Source organism: Lottia gigantea, assembly GCF_000327385.1.
Source record: "Lottia gigantea unplaced genomic scaffold LOTGIsca_18, whole genome shotgun sequence".
NCBI lineage: Eukaryota > Metazoa > Mollusca > Gastropoda > Lottiidae > Lottia > Lottia gigantea.
The window spans coordinates 465,987-488,292 of record NW_008708301.1 but is presented as its reverse complement, the minus strand read 5'-3'; the positions used below and the strand labels follow the sequence as shown (position 1 = coordinate 488,292).

The 22,306-nt window shown below is 32.4% G+C and overlaps 2 protein-coding genes across 2 annotated transcripts in view; both read right to left on the bottom strand.

The window, feature by feature from the left end:
• The window catches only part of LOTGIDRAFT_231151 (hypothetical protein), a gene marked incomplete at its 5' end in the record, with an annotated part of 8,742 nt that extends 7,560 nt beyond the window's left edge, over nt 1-1,182 (bottom strand). Inside the window, one exon of the mRNA XM_009052131.1 lies at nt 1,159-1,182. Within this exon, the coding sequence (XP_009050379.1) occupies nt 1,159-1,182 (24 nt within the window). The remainder of the gene's footprint in view (nt 1-1,158) is intronic.
• A 472-nt stretch (nt 1,183-1,654) lies between these two features.
• On the bottom strand, nt 1,655-12,429 carry LOTGIDRAFT_158685 (hypothetical protein; the record flags this gene model as incomplete). Its single annotated transcript, XM_009052130.1, has 21 exons — nt 1,655-1,844; nt 2,019-2,148; nt 2,464-2,524; nt 2,756-2,918; nt 4,792-4,880; nt 5,191-5,310; nt 5,473-5,566; nt 5,799-5,909; nt 6,099-6,166; nt 6,445-6,524; nt 8,888-8,978; nt 9,139-9,202; nt 9,489-9,541; nt 9,756-9,874; nt 10,248-10,330; nt 10,492-10,560; nt 10,738-10,829; nt 11,077-11,163; nt 11,603-11,710; nt 11,861-11,951; nt 12,239-12,429. 21 exons carry the CDS (start codon nt 12,427-12,429, stop codon nt 1,655-1,657), a joined length of 2,154 nt encoding a protein of 717 aa, XP_009050378.1.
• Nucleotides 12,430-22,306: the final 9,877 nt, after the last annotated feature.

The window sequence follows — 22,306 nt, the reverse complement described above, 5'->3', positions numbered from 1 at the left end:
TTATTTCTTACTAGAAATTGATAGGGTATCATCATAGGGGAATAGTTTATTTCTTACTAGAAATTGAAAGGGTATCATCATAGGGGAATAGTTTATTTCTTACTAGAAATTGATAGGGTATCATCATAGGGGAATAGTTTATTTCTTACTAGAAATTGATAGGGTATCATCATAGGGGAATAGTTCATTTCTCACTAGAAATTGACAGGGTATCACCATAGGGGAATAGTTTATTTCTTACTAGAAATTGACAGGGTATCACCATAGGGGAATAGTTTATTTCTTACTAGAAATTGACAGGGTATCATCATAGGGGAATAGTTTATTTCTTACTAAAAATTGAAAGGGTATCATCATAGGGGAATAGTTTATTTCTTACTAGAAATTGAAAGGGTATCATCATAGGGGAATAGTTTATTTCTTACTAGAAATTGATAGGGTATCATCATAGGGGAATAGTTTATTTCTTACTAGAAATTGACAGGGTATCATCATAGGGTAATAGTTTATTTCTTACTATAAATTGAAAGGGTATCATCATAGGGGAATAGTTTATTTCTTACTAGAAATTGACAGGGTATCATCATAGGGGAATAGTTTATTTCTTACTAGAAATTGAAAGGGTATCATCATAGGGGAATAGTTTATTTCTTACTAGAAATTGAGAGGGTATCATCATAGGGGAATAGTTTATTTCTTACTAGAAATTGATAGGGTATCATAGGGGAATAGTTTATTTCTTACTAGAAATTGATAGGGTATCATCATAGGGGAATAGTTTATTTCTTACTAGAAATTGACAGGGTATCATTATAGGCGAATAGTTTATTTCTTACTAGAAATTGAAAGGGTATCATCATAGGGGAATAGTTCATTTCTCACTAGAAATTGACAGGGTATCATTATAGGGGAATAGTTTATTTCTTACTAGAAATTGATAGGGTATCATCATAGGCGAATAGTTTATTTCTTACTAGAAATTGATAGGGTATCATCATAGGGGAATAGTTTATTTCTTACTAGAAATTGATAGGGTATCATCATAGGGGAATAGTTTATTTCTTACTAGAAATTGATAGGGTATCATCATAGGGGAATAGTTCATTTCTCACTAGAAATTGACAGGGTATCACCATAGGGGAATAGTTTATTTCTTACTAGAAATTGACAGGGTATCACCATAGGGGAATAGTTTATTTCTTACTAGAAATTGACAGGGTATCATCATAGGGGAATAGTTTATTTCTTAGTAAAAATTGAAAGGGTATCATCATAGGGGAATAGTTTATTTCTTACTAGAAATTGAAAGGGTATCATCATAGGGGAATAGTTTATTTCTTACTAGAAATTGATAGGGTATCATCATAGGGGAATAGTTTATTTATTACTAGAAATTGACAGGGTATCATCATAGGGGAATAGTTTATTTCTTACTAGAACATTGACAGGGTATCATCATAGGGTAATAGTTTATTTCTTACTAGAAATTGACAGGGTATCATCATAGGGGAATAGTTTATTTCTTACTAGAAATTGACAGGGTATCATCATAGGGGAATAGTTTATTTCTTACTAGAAATTGACAGGGTATCATCATAGGGGAATAGTTTATTTCTTACTAGAAATTGACAGGGTATCATCATAGGGGAATAGTTTATTTCTTACTGGAACACTGATAAAGAATGGTTCTTTTCTCTAAAGAAATTAATAAGGTATCATCAAAGTGAAATTCCAAAACATGAAATATGAAAAGAGTACCTAAAGACTGTAATCTTTTAGCCACTGCTGCAGCGAATCTTCTTTCACCACCTAAATCTGTTGTTAACAACTTATATAAGGGACCACTGAAATAATATAGAACAGTGAAGTCATTTCAAACATTTGCAAATTGATAAATGCTAGTATATATACAGACCTTAAGTCTGAATTTTTTTCATTCCTTGGGCTTTAAATACTCCATATAGTTTATATCATTTCATATTAGCCTAGTTTTTTTTAGAGTAAACTATCAACATTACCTTGATTGATTAGATCTATGGGAGCGTCCCAGTTGTTGAACAGCTTTATCAGCACTCCATGGTAATTCAACTGTTAAATGTATTCTACGTCTCTTATTAGCTACACGAAGATCAGCATGTAGAGATATTCCTAAAAGATTTTAAATAAAGAATGTTAATGGAAATTTTCAAATATAATTTTGCTTCCAGGTAAAGGAATATTTATATAATGGTGCTCACTTTATTGGTAAATATTGCATTTTATAATATTAAGAAAAGGATGTCAGTAAAGACAGACAGTACACTTTATTGGATTGCAAGGTTACCTGCACATTGCATTATTTCTAAATGAGTTAGTTAAACAAATAATTAGACTACTATGTCCTATAGTTTACTACAAGATTGTATTAGTAAATTCTAGAATATTAATTGTCTTTACTATCTGTAAAAATATCTATACTCTTACCTGTACTTGCAGCATCTGATATAATAGCAATTAATTTCTTTCCTTCCATAAACATATTTCTCTACAATCAACAAGGGATATAAACAGCATAGGGTTCAATTACAAATAATTATCATGCTAAATATACAATTAAAATTTGATTCACAGATTAATAAATATTTTAGTTTTGTGAAATTGCAATTTTGTGATGTTTCATGATTTAATATGAAATGAATAAGAGTAAAAAATTAAGAGCCTTGATTAAAACATTTTATGGAATAGAAATAAAAAGCATCCTCTTTTTTTTTTTTACCTCTTTGACATTAAGACTTTCTACACCAATATCTGACTCGGACCCTCTCTGTTCATATTGTGGTGTACTAGTCGGTGTTTTTCTTACAATTCTACCTTTTCTTCCAGTCATTTCAGCTACTTTATCAGGTCCACCTAATTGATCTATTATTTCATCTAATGGACTAAAAATGACATTATAAGACCTCAGTATTAGTTAAAAAGTTTTACAAGTTAAAAAAGTTACAGCCATAACAATATTCAAAGATATGGGCAATAACTCATTCTAATAATTTCAACCACTTGAAATATTGTTTATATATCAGATAAAAGTTTGAATTCATACAAGATTATATTTTATCTCTCAACATTCACAATATAAAATAATAAATTATTCTGGTGCCAAATAAAACTTATAAATAATTTAGATTGATTAATTTATTATTTTATAAGAATGGAAAGAACTTGTTATTCATATTCGCCTTTAATCATCATTTATATAAATACTTCACCCCTCAGATTGAAAACTATACACTTTCTAATATCACAGAAATAAATAGTTCATTTCTCACTAGAAATTGATAGGGTATCATCATAGGGGAATAGTTTATTTCTTACTAGAAATTGATAGGGTATCATAGGGGAATAGTTTATTTCTTACTAGAAATTGATAGGGTATCATTATAGGGGAATAGTTTATTTCTTACTAAATATTGACAGGGTATCATCATAGGGGAATAGTTTATTTCTTACTAGAAATTGACAGGGTATCATCATAGGAGAATAGTTTATTTCTTACTAGAAATTGATAGGGTATCATCATAGGGGAATAGTTTATTTCTTACTAGAAATTGATAGGGTATCATCATAGGGGAATAGTTTATTTCTTACTAGAAATTGATAGGGTATCATCATAGGGGAATAGTTTATTTCTTACTAGAAATTAACAGGGTATCATCATAGGAGAATAGTTTATTTCTTACTAAAAATTGACAGGGTATCATCATAGGGCAAATTGATAGGGTATCAAAAATTGACAGGGTATCATCATGGGGTAAATTGACAGGGTATCATCATAGGGTAAATTGACAGGGTATCATCATAGGGCAAATTGATAGGATTTCATCATAGGGTAAATTGACAGGGTATCATCATAGGGCAAATTGATAGCGTATCATCATAGGGTAAATTGATAGGGTATCATCATAGGGTAAATTGATAGTGTATCATCATAGGGTAAATTGATAGGGTATCATCATGGGGCAAATTGATAGGGTATCATATGGGGAAAATTGTAGAGTATTATCATGAGGAAAATTGGTAGGGTATTATCATGGTGAAAATTGGTAGGGTATCGTCATGGGGCAAATTGATAGGGTAGCATCAAAGGGCAAATTGATAGGGTATCATCATAGGATAAATTGATGGGATTTCATCATAGGGCAAGTTGATAGGGTATCATCATAGGGTAAATTGATAGGGTATCATCATAGGGTAAATTGATAGGGTATTATAAGGTAAATTGATAGGGTACATTGATAGGGTATCATCATACGGCAAATTGACAGGGTATCAAAAATTGACAGGGTATCATCATGGGGTAAATTGACAGGGTATCATCATAGGGTAAATTGACAGCAAATCATCATAGGGCAAATTGACAGGGTATCCAAAATTGACAGGGTATCATCATAGGGCTAATTGACAGGGTATCATCATAGGGTAAATTGATAGGGTATCATCATAGGGTAAATTGATAGGATTTCATCATAGGGCAACTTGATAGGATTTCATCATAGGGTAAATTGATAGGGTATCATCATAGGGTAAAATGATAGGGTATCATCATAGGGTAAATTGATAGGACTTCATCATAGGGTAAATTGATAGTGTATCATCATGGGGCAAATTGATAGGGTATCATATGGGGAAAATTGGTAGAGTATCATCATGAGGAAAATTGGTAGGGTATTATCATGGTGAAAATTGGTAGGGTATCGTCATGGGGCAAATTGATAGGGTAGCATCAAAGGGCAAATTGTTAGGGTATCACATTACCTGTTAGGCAACTTAATTTTAATAGCAAAATTTTTTAACATATTACAGGCTGTTACACTCCAACTATCTTCTAGTGGTCCTTCATCTGGCTGTAAATAATATATAATTCATATGGATAGAAAAAATGAAATGAATGGAGTTTTACGTCCTACTTTTCTGCACCTTGTGGGCTATCATATGGATTGAGACATTTCATTTTACAACATGAGAGAAAAAAGCATTGCGACTATCAGTTTATTTCAAACACATCATAAATGCAGTGACAGAATCATGTATTGACCTGCAACTGATTGAAACTTTATTTCTTTTTAAATTCTCTAAATCGGACCACAGGCTTTTTTAGCCATTCTGTCATACCTGTATATCATATCTATTTAATGACAAACAATCAGTACTTACTGGTTTTTCAAATTTGGTAGGAAAATAATTATTGATAAATGACAATAATATTTCACGACATAATGATACAAAATTACTGATATTTCCTTTAGATCGACTTAATTCACTCACTAACGATGCCTAAAATAAAGAGATATATATGTATAAGTAATCAAATGACTATGACTAGGTTTTTTTATAATTTTTATAATTAATCTAACAAAAATGTTAGTTAGAAGATAAATAAGTGTATGAAAAATAATCATTAATGTTCAGGATATATAACCATAACTAAACTAGTACCTCTCCTGTAGTCTGTAGACCAATAACTATACTGAAACCATTCTCTAAACCTTCTAATGCTTCTTTAACTATAGTAGGTACTTTCATACCCATGCTAAAATAACAAGATTATGAATCCATTGGCATGCTTTCTTCATTGGGATACCAGAAAATAAGTGCCTGTGCCTTTTGACACCATAACCATGCACTTTTCCCACTGTACATTTACATCATTAAATCAAATTCATATCACCATCAATTGAGTTAAATATCTCAAAATCAAGGATTTTCATAATGAAACATAGGCATATTGAATAAACTGAACAGCACCATATAATATCACTAACCATAGTTGTTTAAAGAATCTTTGATGAGCAGACCAAAATTGTGCCCAAATTCTGTTATTACTACAGCTAGTTCTAGCCACAGCACTCTCTAATGATTTACGTAATTCATTCCTGAAATAAAATATAATAATCTTATAAATTCAACATGATCCTAGCGTCTTCTATGCAAACTAGATAAAAATCAACTGTGAAATCAGCATGAAACAGTGGCTGAGAGTTTAAGTTTGTATTCTTATTTTCTTGTCTCTTAAGATAACATAATGATCAGTAAATTGTATGATTATTAAAAGAAATACCTACCATACATGAGCAGCAGTATTAAACATTTTCTTTTGTTCTTTATCTATAATAGCTTCTACTGTTACAAACTAAAATCAATGATATTTAAAAGAAGTTGATAGAACTCAATTTCAGCTTGCCATATCACTACAAGAAGGTCACATCAATTCAAGAAGGTAATCACAAAAACATTGTCAAAATATCACCATGGTGATTAGCTGTTACTGCAAGTTAGAATGTTTATATGATCTTGGAGTAACAATTGTTAGTTTCTTGTGGCTTTTGACTGCTTCATGATTGAAAATTGATGTTTCCAATGAATGTAATTGTAAACCATAGTATATCAAAATCTAAGAAAATAACTAACCTCAGCTTGTTTAAATGATAGACCTCTAGATACATACATTCCTGTAGTTTTCATTTCCATAGCCAACATTTCAGCAATACCTATCATTAACATAATAAACTAGAGCCACACGTGGCACAGAGTGGGACTTTGCAAATGTAGCAAATTGCAAAAGACTCTGAAATAATCAACCTTCTACGATAATTATATCACGCGCAAGAGCAGTCTAAAGTTGAGAAGAATTCTTTGGAAGATTGTTATAACGGAAGTAGACAGGCCTCCCAAATGCAAGTATCAGAAGATAGCCAAGGTCAATGACATTTGACATTGAAAGGGAGAGGGTCAACAAAGGTCAAGGTTACGAGATACAAGTCATCAAAATTTTTAAATATATACGGCTATAAAACCAGAAGTTGAGATAGGACAGCAAATATAAAAGTATAAATAGATAGCCAATGTGAATGACCTTTGATCCTACAAAAATCAGGGTCAAAAAAGGTCAAGGTCAAAAATTGAAAATTTAGAATTTTCAAAACCTGTTCCTTTTTTTGAACTATAAAGCTGAAACAATCGAACTTCTAAGACAATGTGGCTCAACGAATGTAGTAATTGTATGCAAAGTTCCATTTTGAACAAATGTATACGTTAAGTTAAGTCCCTTGTCAAAATTGTCAATAATGAGTAATTTAACCCGGATGTGCTACGCCCACCTCAATTTCTTTTGCATAGGTTAATTGATATTCTGAATGTTATGCTGTGTCCCAAATTTAAAGCTTCTACATCATACAGGTCAAAAGATATAGGTCAACAAGAGTCAATAAAGGTAAAATTGGAAAATTGAAAATATGGAAATTTCAAAACCCGTTCCTTTTTTGGAACTATAAAGCTGAAACAATTGACCTATTAACACAAACTGGCCAAAATAATGACGTAATTGTGTGCAAAGTTCCTTTTTGAACAAAGGTATCCTATGCGAGTTATGCCCCTTTCCCAAAATGTAAACAATTAGTAATTCAACCCGGATGTGCCACGCCCACCTCAACTTTTTTGTCATAGGTTAATTCATATTCAAATTGTCTTGTTGTGTTCCAAGTTTCAATGTTCTACATAAAATAGGTCATAAGATATATACACACCAAGCTCAAAAGAAACAGAAATATTGTAAAACAAAACTCAAATTTGAAAAATTCAAGAATTTCAATTTTGCTTTAAAAAACGATTGTTATAAATCACTTGAAAGAGCATGAAAAAGCACATTAAGAATCCGAAAATATTAACCCTCTAGGTTAATTAGGTCACGTGCTAGAGCAGTCCAAAGTTGCCAATTTGGCTGTTTTCGGACAGCTATAAAACCGGAAGTACATGTCGGAGGTCAAATGTCAAAGTATTAACTGATAGCTAAGGTCAATGACCTTCAAGATCACGAGATATGACCCTTCAAACTTTGAAAAAATTCAACCGGATGTTGCAAAAAAGCAAACTTGAGAATCGAAAAACGGCTTCCTAATGTCATGTTTTTTTTTATCTTCTTTCATTTGACACCAAAATCATTGAAATCGGATGAGCCATTATGTCCGAATAAAAATCGAATCATTTCAGAAAGATCAAAATGGCGGCCAAAGTTTCACGTCTGTTCTGGATTTTTTTTTCTTCGTTTTTTTGTCATAACTTTGTCTACCTATCAGCATAAAATTTTTTGTCCTATACAAATTACACCGGAAGATACTCAACCGGAAGTGAACATCGATTTCCTGTTTAAACCGGAAGTGAAATTGAAAATTTGACTGTACCATTTTGTTTACTTTCTTAAACTGTCTTTGCTCAATTTTTTTCAGATAAATCAGACAAAAAGCAAAAAAAATGCAAAATTTGGCAAAAAAAATGTCTGCGACAAATTTTCGAATTTGGAAATTTTGAAACTGCTATTCTTTCAGATTTTAACAGTAGATTCCAAAAATTCTAACCCAAAGAAAATCGACCGAAAAATACGACTTCTAGAGCCGATTATCTATTCTTGCACATATTGAACTGTGGCACTTCCGGTTTTGCAAAAAAGATCCAAAATATATTTATGCACATCGTCGCCTATATCTAAGGTTCGTGAATGTTGAATGGTTGCTGCAACTATTGTAGTCTAAGCTCAGGAAGGTGTGTAAAAATCGAAAAAAAAAAAAAAAAAAAAAAAAAAGAATTGACATTTCGATAACAAACTGGGACTTTGCAGTAGCAAAGTCCCACAATATCAACAAATAATGTCTATAACAAAGATTATGCTTTTGTTTAGATAATGATCTGTACACAGTGGTGGGACTTTAAAAGCAATATAATCTACATACATGGGTGAAATACTGAATGTGAAAAACATCACAAAAAGCAAAATCATTACCAATTATTCTCTATTGAGATATTTTGTGTGCTATTTCTGAATATCTTTTAAATGTTTCCAAAAAGTAATTACTCTTACCTAATCCTTTTTTCTGTACAGAATCTAAAAATTGCTCAAATGACTTAAAAGGAGCACCATCTCCCCACAGACCAAGTCTTTCCATAAAGGCCTGAAAAATTATTTCAAACATAACAGACATATGTTTTAATTTAAAGAAAATGCAGTTGAACAGTTAATCAAATTATATTATAACAAGAATTTTACATTGATCTGAATATATAAAAATATTGATAGATGCAAAGCTAATTCAGAGATTGAAAAGAACCTACCATATTTTTAACATCAGTTACACCTGTAGCACTACAATATACAACTCTTGCTTTAGGTAATAATCTATAAAATATACACCATATATAATTAGTCTTACAGAAAGAAAATGGTTGCCTAGGGCTTTGCAACAAAAGAACAGTCACAGGAATCATAGTTTTTAGCTATCCTGTTCAAGATATTTTTGAAATAATAGCACTTTCTCTGACCTGACAACCCTATTCTCATCAATTATCCACTGATCAGAAAGAGAAATCACCTTGTTACCACTCACTGATAGAAAACCTTGTCTCAAATTAACCTGAAGAAAAATTTCTTCAATTTCTTATTCAAAAATGATAACAAAACCTACTTTTGAATGGTGGTTACTGCAATGGCTATTTTAGTGCTAGCGGTTTCTTTATTCTTAAAAAAAACAAGACAAAATTGCTTACTTAAATAATAAAATACAAATCTATTTTTGTGACAGAAAACATTTTTCATAACTAATGACTCAAGATTTGAAACAAAATTTCTCATTATTAACAACCCCTGAAAATGAAGATTGTGTATTCGAAACATGTGGCAGCAGAATTCTATAGTCAATTGGATTTAATCAAAAAGAATGTCTGAAACTTACAGGAATAAAGTTTTTAGCTTTATGACATTCATCAAATACCAAACAACCTTCAAACTTCTCACCACCACACCAATCTATTAACTGTTGTAATCTACTTTGGCGACTTGAATTTAGAGAACCTGAAATTATCTATGAAAATATTATGCGGCAAAAATCATCAAATTGGAATCTCTAAAGAAAATTCCCAAACCAAGATCAACTTTAAGTATAATGAAATTTCACATCTGACAACCAAATACTTTTCAACTTCAAGATCCCAGAGTAGAGTCAATGACAGAATGAAACAGCAATACAAACTTCAAAGGTATTCTCTTGTCTTATACAAGAATGAATCCCAAACATCTCTTACGAAGCAAGATATTATCTTACACAGCCAAGCTGCTTCCACGGAACTTCAAGCATAACCAAAGTCTACAGATTTGTATCCAAATGAAAACATTTGGCAGTAACAATTAGCATTAGGATATTTTCATAGGAATCAAATAGTCATACCTCCTCTTTGTACAGAAGACACTAATGTAGCATATGTACTAAAAACAACACCTTCTTTAAAATCAGTAGGTAGACCCAACACTCTAAATAAATGATAATCATTATATAAGATAAAGGTTTAAATAGACTTGATTTAATAAGACTGCTGTTATACACGCATAGCAAGTTGAATTAAAATTGGGTGTGACATGCAGTGACATCATTAGGATGAGGCTGTGATTTGTATTAAATATGGTTGCTGTACCTTGTTTCTCTGTCTAATTCTTGACATCCATCAATAACTTTAACATGACATCCTAAATCCTGTAAATCTCTACAAATAAAAAACATTTTCTATCAAAATATTGTTACTTCATAACAATGGTAATGGTTAAACTTATGGTTAAAATCTTTTAAACTGGATTGTGATTTAGGAAGCAGGTATCTTTATACATTTTTAGTACTTTACCAAATCATAATTAATATTTACAAGACATCCCATTTAACTTACCTCCTAGAATCAACTATAAGATCTGTAGAAATTGTAAACCATATATTTTTAGTTCTTCCTCGAACAAAATTATCAAATATAATTCCTGATATCTACAATCAATCCAAAAAATTATTTGATATAATTATAGCTGCTCCAATGTCTTTTTCATGAAAAGTTGTTGGTATGTTTATTCAGAATATCAACATTGGCTTATTGTCACCTTGTTTTTGTTCACATAAGGAAGTTACATTGGACTTTTAATTGGAATGGTTCAGGTCTGTGTAACGATATGGTATATTAGTGTGTAGATATACAAGGACAGCACCTGTATAGGAAATTCAACAAAATAGTACTTACCTGTCTACCTTTACCAACACCAGCACCATCACCAATAAAAAATCCAGCTCTTTGTCCATTAGGTAATAATACTTGATGTCTTTGACACTAGAAGTAAATAGAACTCTTTTGATATCCAGTTACATGTATAACTCTCAGTCATGTTGAAAATGTTATATCACCCTCCAATACTATAGTTTACATAGATGTTTCTTAAGAAGTATTCTGCTAGGAATATGAGCCTATTCCTTGGAATATTTTGAAATATAAGCTTATATAATAGTTTAAAAGCTTAGTTAAACAGGTTATTGTAAAAAAAATGTAAATTTCTAAAAAGTTATACACATTCATCAACAAATGAAATATAAAACAATTATTACTCTCTTCTTAAGAATGATTTTACGATGGTAACAGATATTTGATATACCAGTGTACCAAACTAATTTATATTATATTGAAGCGGGTATATAATATCCCTTTAACTAAATACATAAAAGGGTTTAAATTTATCCATTATCACAACTCAATCAAATTATAAACTACTTACAGCATGTATAACTCCCTCTAATTGTAAACTACTTAATTTTCCTTCTAGTATTATTTCTTTAGGTAAACTATCACAGATAGGATAATATTCACTGGGTAGAGATAAAGCCTGTAAATAAATAACAATAGTTTAAAGAAAAATCATACACTCATTCCTGTCAACATTTCACAAGATCCAAACAATACATCAATATCATAGAAACTACATTACAGTGACACTTGTTGACATATCAGCCAGAAACAATTAGTTTATACTTACAGCAAGAGGTCCAGCCTCTACTATATCACCAGGATGAGGTTTACATCCAGCTACTACTTCTCTATGTTTATATGAACAAAATACTTCTTCACTGTAAAGATATACTAACAATAAATAAATACAGCTTACTTTTAACCTCGCATGCTTTTTATTTAGTATTGGGAAGATTTCTCAGTTATTTAGATCAATAGATTCTTGATCTTTAGCCTGCCCTTTAGCCCTCGATAATCAATCTCATATTGGTAATCCATACCTAGCTCTAGAAAGTAGGCCTTAATTCAAACATCATAATCAATTTCATAGCAAATCTTATGTAACAATTTTCTTGCAAGCCCAAATCATTCATATATCTATTGAAAACAAATGAATCTGTCATACCATACACTTTCTTGTAATCCTTCATTAGCAATACGTCCTGTATCATCAACCTCAACTGGTGGTGGTTTACTATCACTAGGCTTTTTAATCAGACCATTATATTGGTCAGTCTGTAAGGACAGGTCTAATATATTTTGTAATATTGGATGTAATGGTTGATTAGACAAATAGGCTGCATGAGAAACATCCATCATATAGTTGTTCGATTCTGCAATTTTAAAAATTCATGGTACCGGTACCGGTACAGTACAATATTTCACTTCCAAGATACAGAACTAAAAATTTGTACTCTGGTTTGACTAAAAGCACCAAGACAAAGGTTCTTCTCCCTTGTGCGGTTGAGGCTAGAAATCTCCATACTGCCACTGGTACTCAAAACAATAAACTATTACTAATAGGATTGGCCTTATAATGACCAACAAGTCACAAGCTTCAAGTGCCATATATTAACTGCATTTCCACTGAGAATTGTAAAGTAAAGCTAGCTTTACTGCCGAGCATGTTGCGTTTAAACTGAGTTTAACTGGTTCCCGAAAGACTTAAGCCTCGATCACAAAGTCACACATTGACAACTCATGATTTACAATACTACTGTTTAGATGCAATAGACTGGAAAGACCAGTATGCCGCCTATTGCCGAACGAGATAACGCTGGCTTTTTGCGTTTCATTGATTATGAGAAAGCTTTCGGTTAGCCCCTGACACAAAAAAGAGAGGTTTTCGGTTTCCAATTTTCCCAGTGGAAACATACGCAGCTTAAAGCTGGTTTTTTCCCTCAGTGGAAACACAGTTATAATTAGAACTAGAACTGTACTAATAACAGTACTGATGCAGGGCGTGTTACGACATTCAGGTACATACGAAGTTGGTCTATTGCAATTACATGGATGTAAGAACTTTTCTGCATCTCTAAATGCAAATATCCAAAAGTGCCTGGAGTTGACGAACTTTCTGATATTGGGGAGAATGATACTTTAACGGACATGTCAAACTCAGGAAGTTTATCTATACTGACATCTCATTAACCAACTTAAATTTGATACCACAATGTTAAATGAATATAATTTTTAAATATGCATGTTACATAGACATGTTGTATATCACTGGAAAGCTCAGAATCTCAGCATTATGAATTCGAAAGAATTATTGCTATATCACTGTTAGGCTACGAGATACAGCACTGCAAAGGTTCAAAATGGACCATTTTTAAACCCCTATAAAATCGAAAATGGTTGTCTGACCACAAAGGTCAAAAGGTCATCAGATATTCAAGGTCACAATTTATCATCATAGTAAATATGAAGGTCACCAAAGGTCAAGGTCATGAGATATACGCCTTCAAACTTTAAAAAAAAATATCCGGTCGTACAAAAAAGGCAAAACCGAAAATCAAAATTCGGTCCTCAACAAGTTTTAGACAAACGTTAATTCTATCATTTAACACCAAAATTGTTCAAATCGGATAATAAATAGCTCCAAAATAGCAAGTTTTGCATATTGAGGCAAACCAATATGGTGACCTATATGTTACTTCCGGTACGATATTTTTTAGTTGTAACACTTTGTATTAGTGACACTAAGCTTATGCATATGTCGTTTCTGACATAACTCAATTTCACCGGAAGTGATGCCACCGGAAGTACTAATATCAAAACCGGAAGTGATAAACATTTTTTGACTATGCAGAATTATTTGCCCATACCGACGGTCTATGTCATAAAAATTTCAAATCGATCCGTCAAAAAGCAACCGAAATAGCATTTTTCGATTAATTTCCACAAAAAAAAGTATCGAACGAATTTTGGAAAATCGAATATTTTCAACTGCTGTCATATGCCCTTTGTACCAAGAATTATAATAAAGGAAACCGAGAAAAATCGAACGATAAATACGCCCTCTACAGTCCATTTCCGGTTTTTTGCTATCTCACTTCCGGTTACGCAGAACATTTTCGTTTTACATTTAATACGTGAATAGCCACGAGTTAGAAAACGTCATGAAGTCCGTTTTGTCATACCTATTTCTGGTTCCGAGAAATAAGCTCCCTAGCTGACGAAAAAAAAAATAATCGTTACGAAAACGAACGCCCTGCAACTAGAACTGTTCTAATAACAGTACTGATGCAGGGCGGGTTACGACATTCAGGTACATACGAAGATGGTCTATTGCAATTACTTTATGTAAATACTTTTCTGCATCTCTAAATGCAAATATCCAAAAGTGCCTGGAGTTTAAAGTATATTTACTAGGAATAAAAGAATATTTGTCAATTAATTAAGAATAAGTTTGATGAAATCCGGATAAGAAATAAGAAAGTTGGTAATGCGCATGCGCTCAACAAAAATTCAAAATTTCCATCAAATTTAGAATTGGATTATACAAATACATACCAAGTTTGGTGAAATTTGGATAAAAATATAAGAAAGTTGGGAAATTAAGTGGGGGTATGCCTTTAATGTGCTTCTATAAGCTTTACTTACAGTATAACAAGGTTCAATCCATCCTAGAACCTATTTATATAGCTTAAATGGACACAAAACATTTTAAAGAAATATAAAAGGGAGGGTGTCTTTAAAACTACTTAAACTTTGATTTATATTGGGGTTGACAGCGGGGTTAATCTAATTAGCCGATTTATCTAATAATAGTCCCATGTTAAGTGAATGAGGTTTTGAATTTGCATGTAAGGCATGCATGTTTTATATCATTGGAAAGCTCAGAATCTCTACATTACAAAATCGAAAGAATTATCGCCATATCTCTATTAGGGACCGAGATATAGCACTGCAAAGACTCAAAATGGTCCGTTTTTAGACCCCTGTAAAATCGGAAAGAGTTGTCTGACCCCAAAGGTCAAAAGGTCATCAGATAGACAAAGTCACAAATTATCATCATAGTAAATATGAAGGTCATCAAAGGTCAAGGTCATGAGATATACGAGTTCAAACTTTGAAAAAAAACATCCGGTCGTACAAAAAAGGCAAAACCGAAAATCAAAATTATGCTGCTTAAGGATTGTAGAAGGACATTAAACGTATCGTTTGACACAAAAATTACGAAAATCGGATGAAAAATGGTCTCTGAATAGCAATTTCTGCAAAATGAGGCAAACCAAAATGGCGGCCAACATGTTACTTCCGGTGCGGATTTTTTTAGTTTAATAAGTTTGTATTAAGACTGGTAATATAATGCATATGTTATTTTTGACATAACTCAATTTCACCGGAAGTGATACCACCGGAAGTACTAACATCGAAACCGGAAGTGATAAAAAAAATTTGAATGTGTACTTTTATGTCTGTATGCTGGCGGTCTACACCACGCAAGTTTCAAGTTAATCCGTCCGATAACAACCGAAATAGTATTTTTAGATTAATTTCGGCAAAAAAAAGTATGCAACGAATTTTCGAAAATCGAAAATTTTCAACTGCTATCATTTGTCCTTTGTTACAAGAAATACGATGCAGAAAACCCGATCAAAATCGGTTGATAAACACGCCCTCTACAGTCCATTTTCCGTTTGTTGCAACGTTGCGAAATGTTGCTCAGAAAATTTTCGTTTTACATTTAAACTGTGATTAGCCACGAGTTACAAAACGCCATGAAGTCCGTTTTCCCGTACCTATTGCCGTTGCCGAGAAAACCGGCCTGCCGTGGACGAAAAAAAAAAAATCAATTCGAAAACAAAGCAGGGCGTTCACTTACGAATTAGAATTTTATATTTTAGAAGTGAATAGCGTCAAGTGAAGTGATATCGAAATTTCGAAAAATAGTTTTTGTTCGCAATAAAAGTCTCTATCTCTATGTAAGTTTTCAGATTGATCAAAATAGAATTGTAGAAGTTAGAAAAAAGGTTAAAAATACCTAAAATTGGCGCTAAAAAAGTCAGCGACTAAAGTCAAAATTGTCGATTTTTTCAATTGCTATCTTGTAGTCATTAGCGCAAAGTAATAAACAGTAAAGTTTGAGCAATATCAGATCAGTATTAAAGCTGATAAATGGAAAAAATCGAAAAAAAGCCATTGGCCACCGCTCATTGCCAGTTGGTCAAAATGGTGCCAATTTACATTTAACAAATAAAGGACCACTATTTTGACTAGCAAACAGTAACAGACAGTCTGTAGCATGTTCCCTTCTTAGAAAACAAGCGAGGGTGAAATTCGAATAAAAAAAAAAAAATAGAACTGTTCCAATAACAGTACTGATGCAGGGCGGGTTACGACATTCAGGTACATACGAAGATGGTCTATTGCAATTACATTGATGTAAATACTTTTCTTCATCTCTAAATTCAAATATCCAAAAGTGCCTAGAGTTTAATGTATATTGACTAGGAATAGAAGAATGTTTGTCAATTAATAAAGACCAAATTTCATGAAATACGGGTAAGAAATAAGAAAATTGGTAATGCGCATGCATACAACAAAAATTGGTTATTTCCATTGAATTTATAATTGGATTATACACATACATAGCAAGTTTGATTAAATTCGGATAAGAAGTAAGAAAGTTTGTAATGCGCATGCGCACAACAAAAATTCAATATTTCCATCAAATTTAGAATTGGATTGCACACATACATACCAAGTTTGGTGAAATTCGGATAAGAAATAAGGAAGTTGGCAATGCGCATGCGCACTACTCAAATTTGATAATTCCATCAAATTTAGAATTTGATTATACACATACATACCAAGTTTCATGAAAATCGGTTTAAGAAACGAGAAAGTTGGCAATGTGCATGCGCACTACTCAAATTCGATAAATCCATCAAATTTAGAATTTGATTATACACATACATACCAAGTTTGATGAAAGTCGGATAGTAAATAAGAAAGTTGGCAATGCGCATGCGCACTACGCAAATTTGATTATTCCATTAAATTTAGAATTTGATTATACACATACATACCAAGTTTGATGAAAGTCGGATATTAAATAAGAAAGTCGGTAATGTGCATGCGCACTACGCAAATTTGATAATTCCATTAAATTTAGAATTTGATTATACACATACATACCAAGTTTGATGAAAATCGGATAGTAAATAAGAAAGTTGGCAATGCGCATGCGCACTACGCAAATTCGATATATCCATCAAATTTACAATTAGATTATACAAATACAAACCAAGTTTGGTGAAATTTGGATAAAAAATAAGAAAGGAAATTAAGTGGGGGTATGCCTTTAATGTGCTTCCGTAAGCTTAACTTACAGTATAACACGGTTCAATCCATCCTAGGACCTATTTATATACCTTGACTGGACACAAATCATTTTAAAGAAATATAAAAGGGAGGGTGTCTTTAAAATTACTTAAACTTTGATTTATATTGGGGTTGACAGCCAGGTTAATCTAATTAGCCAATTTATCTAATAATAGTCCCATGTTAAGTGAATGGGTTTTCGAATTTACATGTAAGGCATGCATGTTATATATCACTGGAAAGCTCAAGATCTTAGCATTTTGAATCCGCCAGAATTATTTCTCTATCTCTAATAGGGCACATGTTAGGACACTTTAAAGATGCAGACTCAACTTTCAGTGACACCCATAAAACCGAAACTACGTGTCGGACATAAAAAAAATTAACATCATGTAAAAGCTGAAGTCAATAGTAATTATTAATGTAAATATCAACGTCATCCGAGGCCAAGTTCCTTTGGTAAAAGCGTTCAAAGTTTGAAGGAAATTGCAACATTTCCTTTAATGTGACTTTGACACGATCAAATGCCATATAAATTGAATCCATTTATAAAGTGCATTAATAATCTGAAAGTAGTATGTCGCTAAATCAATTAGGGTTTGAGATACAGCACTGCAAAAAAGCCAAATTGACCATATTTAGACCCCCATAAAATCAGAATTTGTTGTTTGACCCCAAAGGTCACAAGGTCATGAGAAGGTCAAGGACAGCCTTTATTACCATGGTCAATATAAAGGTCATCAAAGATCAAGGTCATGAGTTATAAGCCTTCAAACTTTGGAAAAAAACATCAGGTTGTACAAAAAAGGCAAAACCGAAAATCAAAATTATGCTTCCTAAGGATTGTAGATGGACATTAAACGTATCGTATGACACAAAAATTACGCAACTCAGATGAAAAATGGCCTCTGAATAGCAATTTCTGCAAAATTAGGCAAACCAAAATGGCGGCTTAAATGTTACTTCCGGTGCGAATTTTTTTAATTTAATAAGTTTTTATTAAGGCTGGTAATAAAATGCGTATGTTATTTTTGAGATAACTCAATTTCACCGGAAGAACTAACATTGAAACCGGAAGTGATGAAAATTTTTTGAATGTGTGCTTTTATTCCACTATGCTGTCAGTCTACACCATGTAAGTTTCAAGTCAATCCGCCAAATAATAACCGAAATAGTATTTTTCGATTAATTTCGGCAAAAAAAAAATTAGAACGAATTTTCGAAAATCGAAAATTTTCAACTGCTATCACATGTCCTTTGTTACAAGAATTACGATGAAGAAAACCCCATCAAAATCGGTTGTTAAACACGCCCTCCAGAGTCCATTTTCCGTTTGTTGCCAACGTTGCTAACGTTGCTCAGAAAGTTTTCGTTTTACATTTAAGCTGGAATTAGCCACGAGTTACGAAACGCCACGAAGTCCGTTTTCCCGTACCTGTTGCTGTTTCCGAGAAAACCGGCCTGCGCTGGATGAAAAAAAAAAAAAAAAAAAACTAGAACTGTTCTAATAACAGTGCTGATGCAGGGCGGGTTACGACATTCAGGTACATACGAAGATGGTCTATTGCAATTACTTTATGTAAATACCTTTCTGCATCTCTAAATGCAAATATCCAAAAGTGCCTGGAGTTTAAAGTATATTTACTAGGAATAAAAGAATATTTGTCAATTAATAAAGAATAAGTTTGATGAAATCCGGATAAGAAATAAGAAAGTTGGTAATGTGCATGCGCTCAACAAAAATTCGATAATTCCATCAAATTTAGAATTGGGTTATACAAATACAATCCAAGTTTGATGACAATCGGATAATAAATAAGAAAGTTGGTAATGCGCATGCGCACTTCGCAAATTCGATAATTCCATCAAAATTAGAATTTGTTTATACACATACATACCAAGTTTGGTGAAAATCGGATAAGAAATAAGAAAGTTGGTAATGCGCATGCGCACTACTTAAATTCGATAATTCCATCAAATTTAGAATTTGATTATACACATACATACCAAGTTTGATGAAAATCGGATAGTAAATAAGAAAGTTGGCAATGCGCATGCGCACTATGCAAATTCGATAATTCCATCAAATTTAGAATTTAATTATACACATACATACCAAGTTTAATGAAAATCGGATAAGAAATGAGAAAGTGGGTAAATTAAGTTGAGGTATACCTTCAATATGCTGCCGTGAGCTTAAACTAAAATATGACATGATTCAATCCACCTGAGAGCTTAATTTTATACCATAACTGGACAAAGATAATTTCTAAGAAATATAAAAGGCAGGGAATCTTTAAAACAACTTAAAATTTGATTTATATTTGGGTTGACAGCCGGGTTAATCTAATTAGCCGATTTATCTAATAATAACAACATGTTAAGTGAATGGAGTTTTGAATTTGACTGTAAGGCATGCATGTTATATATCTATGGAAAGCTGAAAATCTCTACATTACAAAATCGAAAGAATTATTGCCATATCTCTATTAGGGACCCAGATAGAGCACTTTAAAGGCTCAAAATGGTCCATATTTAGACCCCTGTAAAATCCGAAATAGGTATCTGACCCCAAAGGTCAAAAGGTCATCAGATAGACAAGGTCACAAATTATCATCACAGTAAATATGAAGGTCATCAAAAGTCAAGGTCATGAGATATACGCCTTCAAACTTTGAAAAAAACAATCCGGTCGTACAAAAAAGGCAAAACCGAAAATCGAAAATTTTCAACTGCTATCATTTGTCCTTTGTTACAAGAAATACGATGCAGAAAACCCGATCAAAATCGGTTGATAAACACGACCTCTAGAGTCCATTTTCCGTTTGTTGCAACGTTGCGTAATGTTGCTCAGAAAATTTTCGTAATACATTCAAACTGTGATTAGCCACGAGTTACAAAACGCCATGAAGTCCGTTTTTCCATTCCTATTGCCGTTGCCTACAAAACCAGCCTGCCGTAGACGAAAAAAAAAAAAATAAAAAATCAAAAAAAACAAAGCAGGGTGTTCGCTTATGAACGCCCTGCAACTAGAACTGTTCTAATAACAGTACTGATGCAGGGCGGGTTACGACATTCAGGTACATACGAAGATGGTCTATTGCAATTACTTTATGTAAATACTTTTCAGCATCTCTAAATGCAAATATCCAAAAGTGCCTGGAGTTTAAAGTATATTTACTACGAATAAAAGAATATTTGTCAATTAATTAAGAATAAGTTTGATGAAATCCGGATAAGAAATAAGAAAATCGGTAATGCGCATGCGCTCAACAAAAATTCAATATTTCCATCAAATTTAGAATTGAATTATACAAATATATACCAAGTTTGGTGAAATTCGGATAAAAAATAAGAAAGTCAGTAATGCGCATGCGCACAACAAAAACTTAGAATTGGATTATACACATACATACCAAGTTTGGTGAAATTCGATTAAGAAATAAGAAAGTTGGTAATGCGCATGCGCACAACAAAAATTCAATATTTCCATCAAATTTAGAATTGGATTATTCACATACATACCAAGTTTTAAAAAAATCGGAAAAGAAATAAGAAAGTTGGCAATGCGCATGCGCACTACACAAATTCGAAAATACCATCAAATTTAGAATTTGATTATACACATACATACCAAGTTTCATGAAAATCGGATAAGAAATGAGAAAGTTGGCAATGCGCATGCGCACTTCGCAAATTCGATAATTCCATCAAATTTAGAATTTGATTATACACATACATACCAAGTTTGATGAAAATCGGATAGTAAATAAGAAAGTTGGCAATGCGCATGCGCACTGCGCAAATTCGATAATTCCATCAAATTTAGAATTTGATTATACACATTCATACCAAGTTTGGTGAAAATCGGATAAGAAATGAGAAAGTTGGCAATGCGCATGCGCACTTCGCAAATTCGATAATTCCATCAAATTTAGAATTTGTTTATACACATACATTCCAAGTTTGATGAAAATCGGATAGAAAATAAGAAAGTTGGCAATGCGCATGCGCACTACGCAAATTCGATAATTCCATCAAATTTAGAATTTGTTTATACACATACATTCCAAGTTTGATGAAAATCGGATAGAAAATAAGAAAGTTGGTAATGCGCATGCGCACTGCGCAAATTCGATATATCCATCAAATTTACAATTGGATTATACAAATACATACCAAGTTTGGTGAAATTTGGATAAAAAATAAGATAGTTGGGAAATTAAGTGGGGGTATGCCTTTAATGTGCTTCCGTAAGCTTAACTTACAGGATAACATGGTTCAATCCATCCTAGAACCTATTTATATACCTTGACTGGACACAAAACATTTTAAAGAAATATAAAAGGGAGGGTGTCTTTAAAATTACTTAAACTTTGATTTATATTGGGGTTGACAGCCAGGTTAATCTAATTAGCCGATTTATCTAATAATAGTCCCATGTTAAGTGAATGGGTTTTCAAATTTGCATGTAAGGCATGCATGTTATATATCACTGGAAAGCTCAAGATCTTAGCATTTTGAATCCGCCAGAATTATTTCTCTACCTCTAATAGGGCACATGTTAGGACACTTTAAAGATGCAGACTCAACTTTCAGTGACACCCATAAAACCGAAACTACGTGTCGGACATAAAAAAAATTAACATCATGTAAAAGCTGAAGTCAATAGTAATTATTAATGTAAATATCAACGTCATCCGAGGCCAAGTTCCTTTGGTAAAAGCGTTCAAAGTTTGAAGGAAATTGCAACATTTCCTTTAATGTGACTTTGACACGATCAAATGCCATATAAATTGAATCCATTTATAAAGTGCATTAATAATCTGAAAGTAGTATGTCGCTAAATCAATTAGGGTTT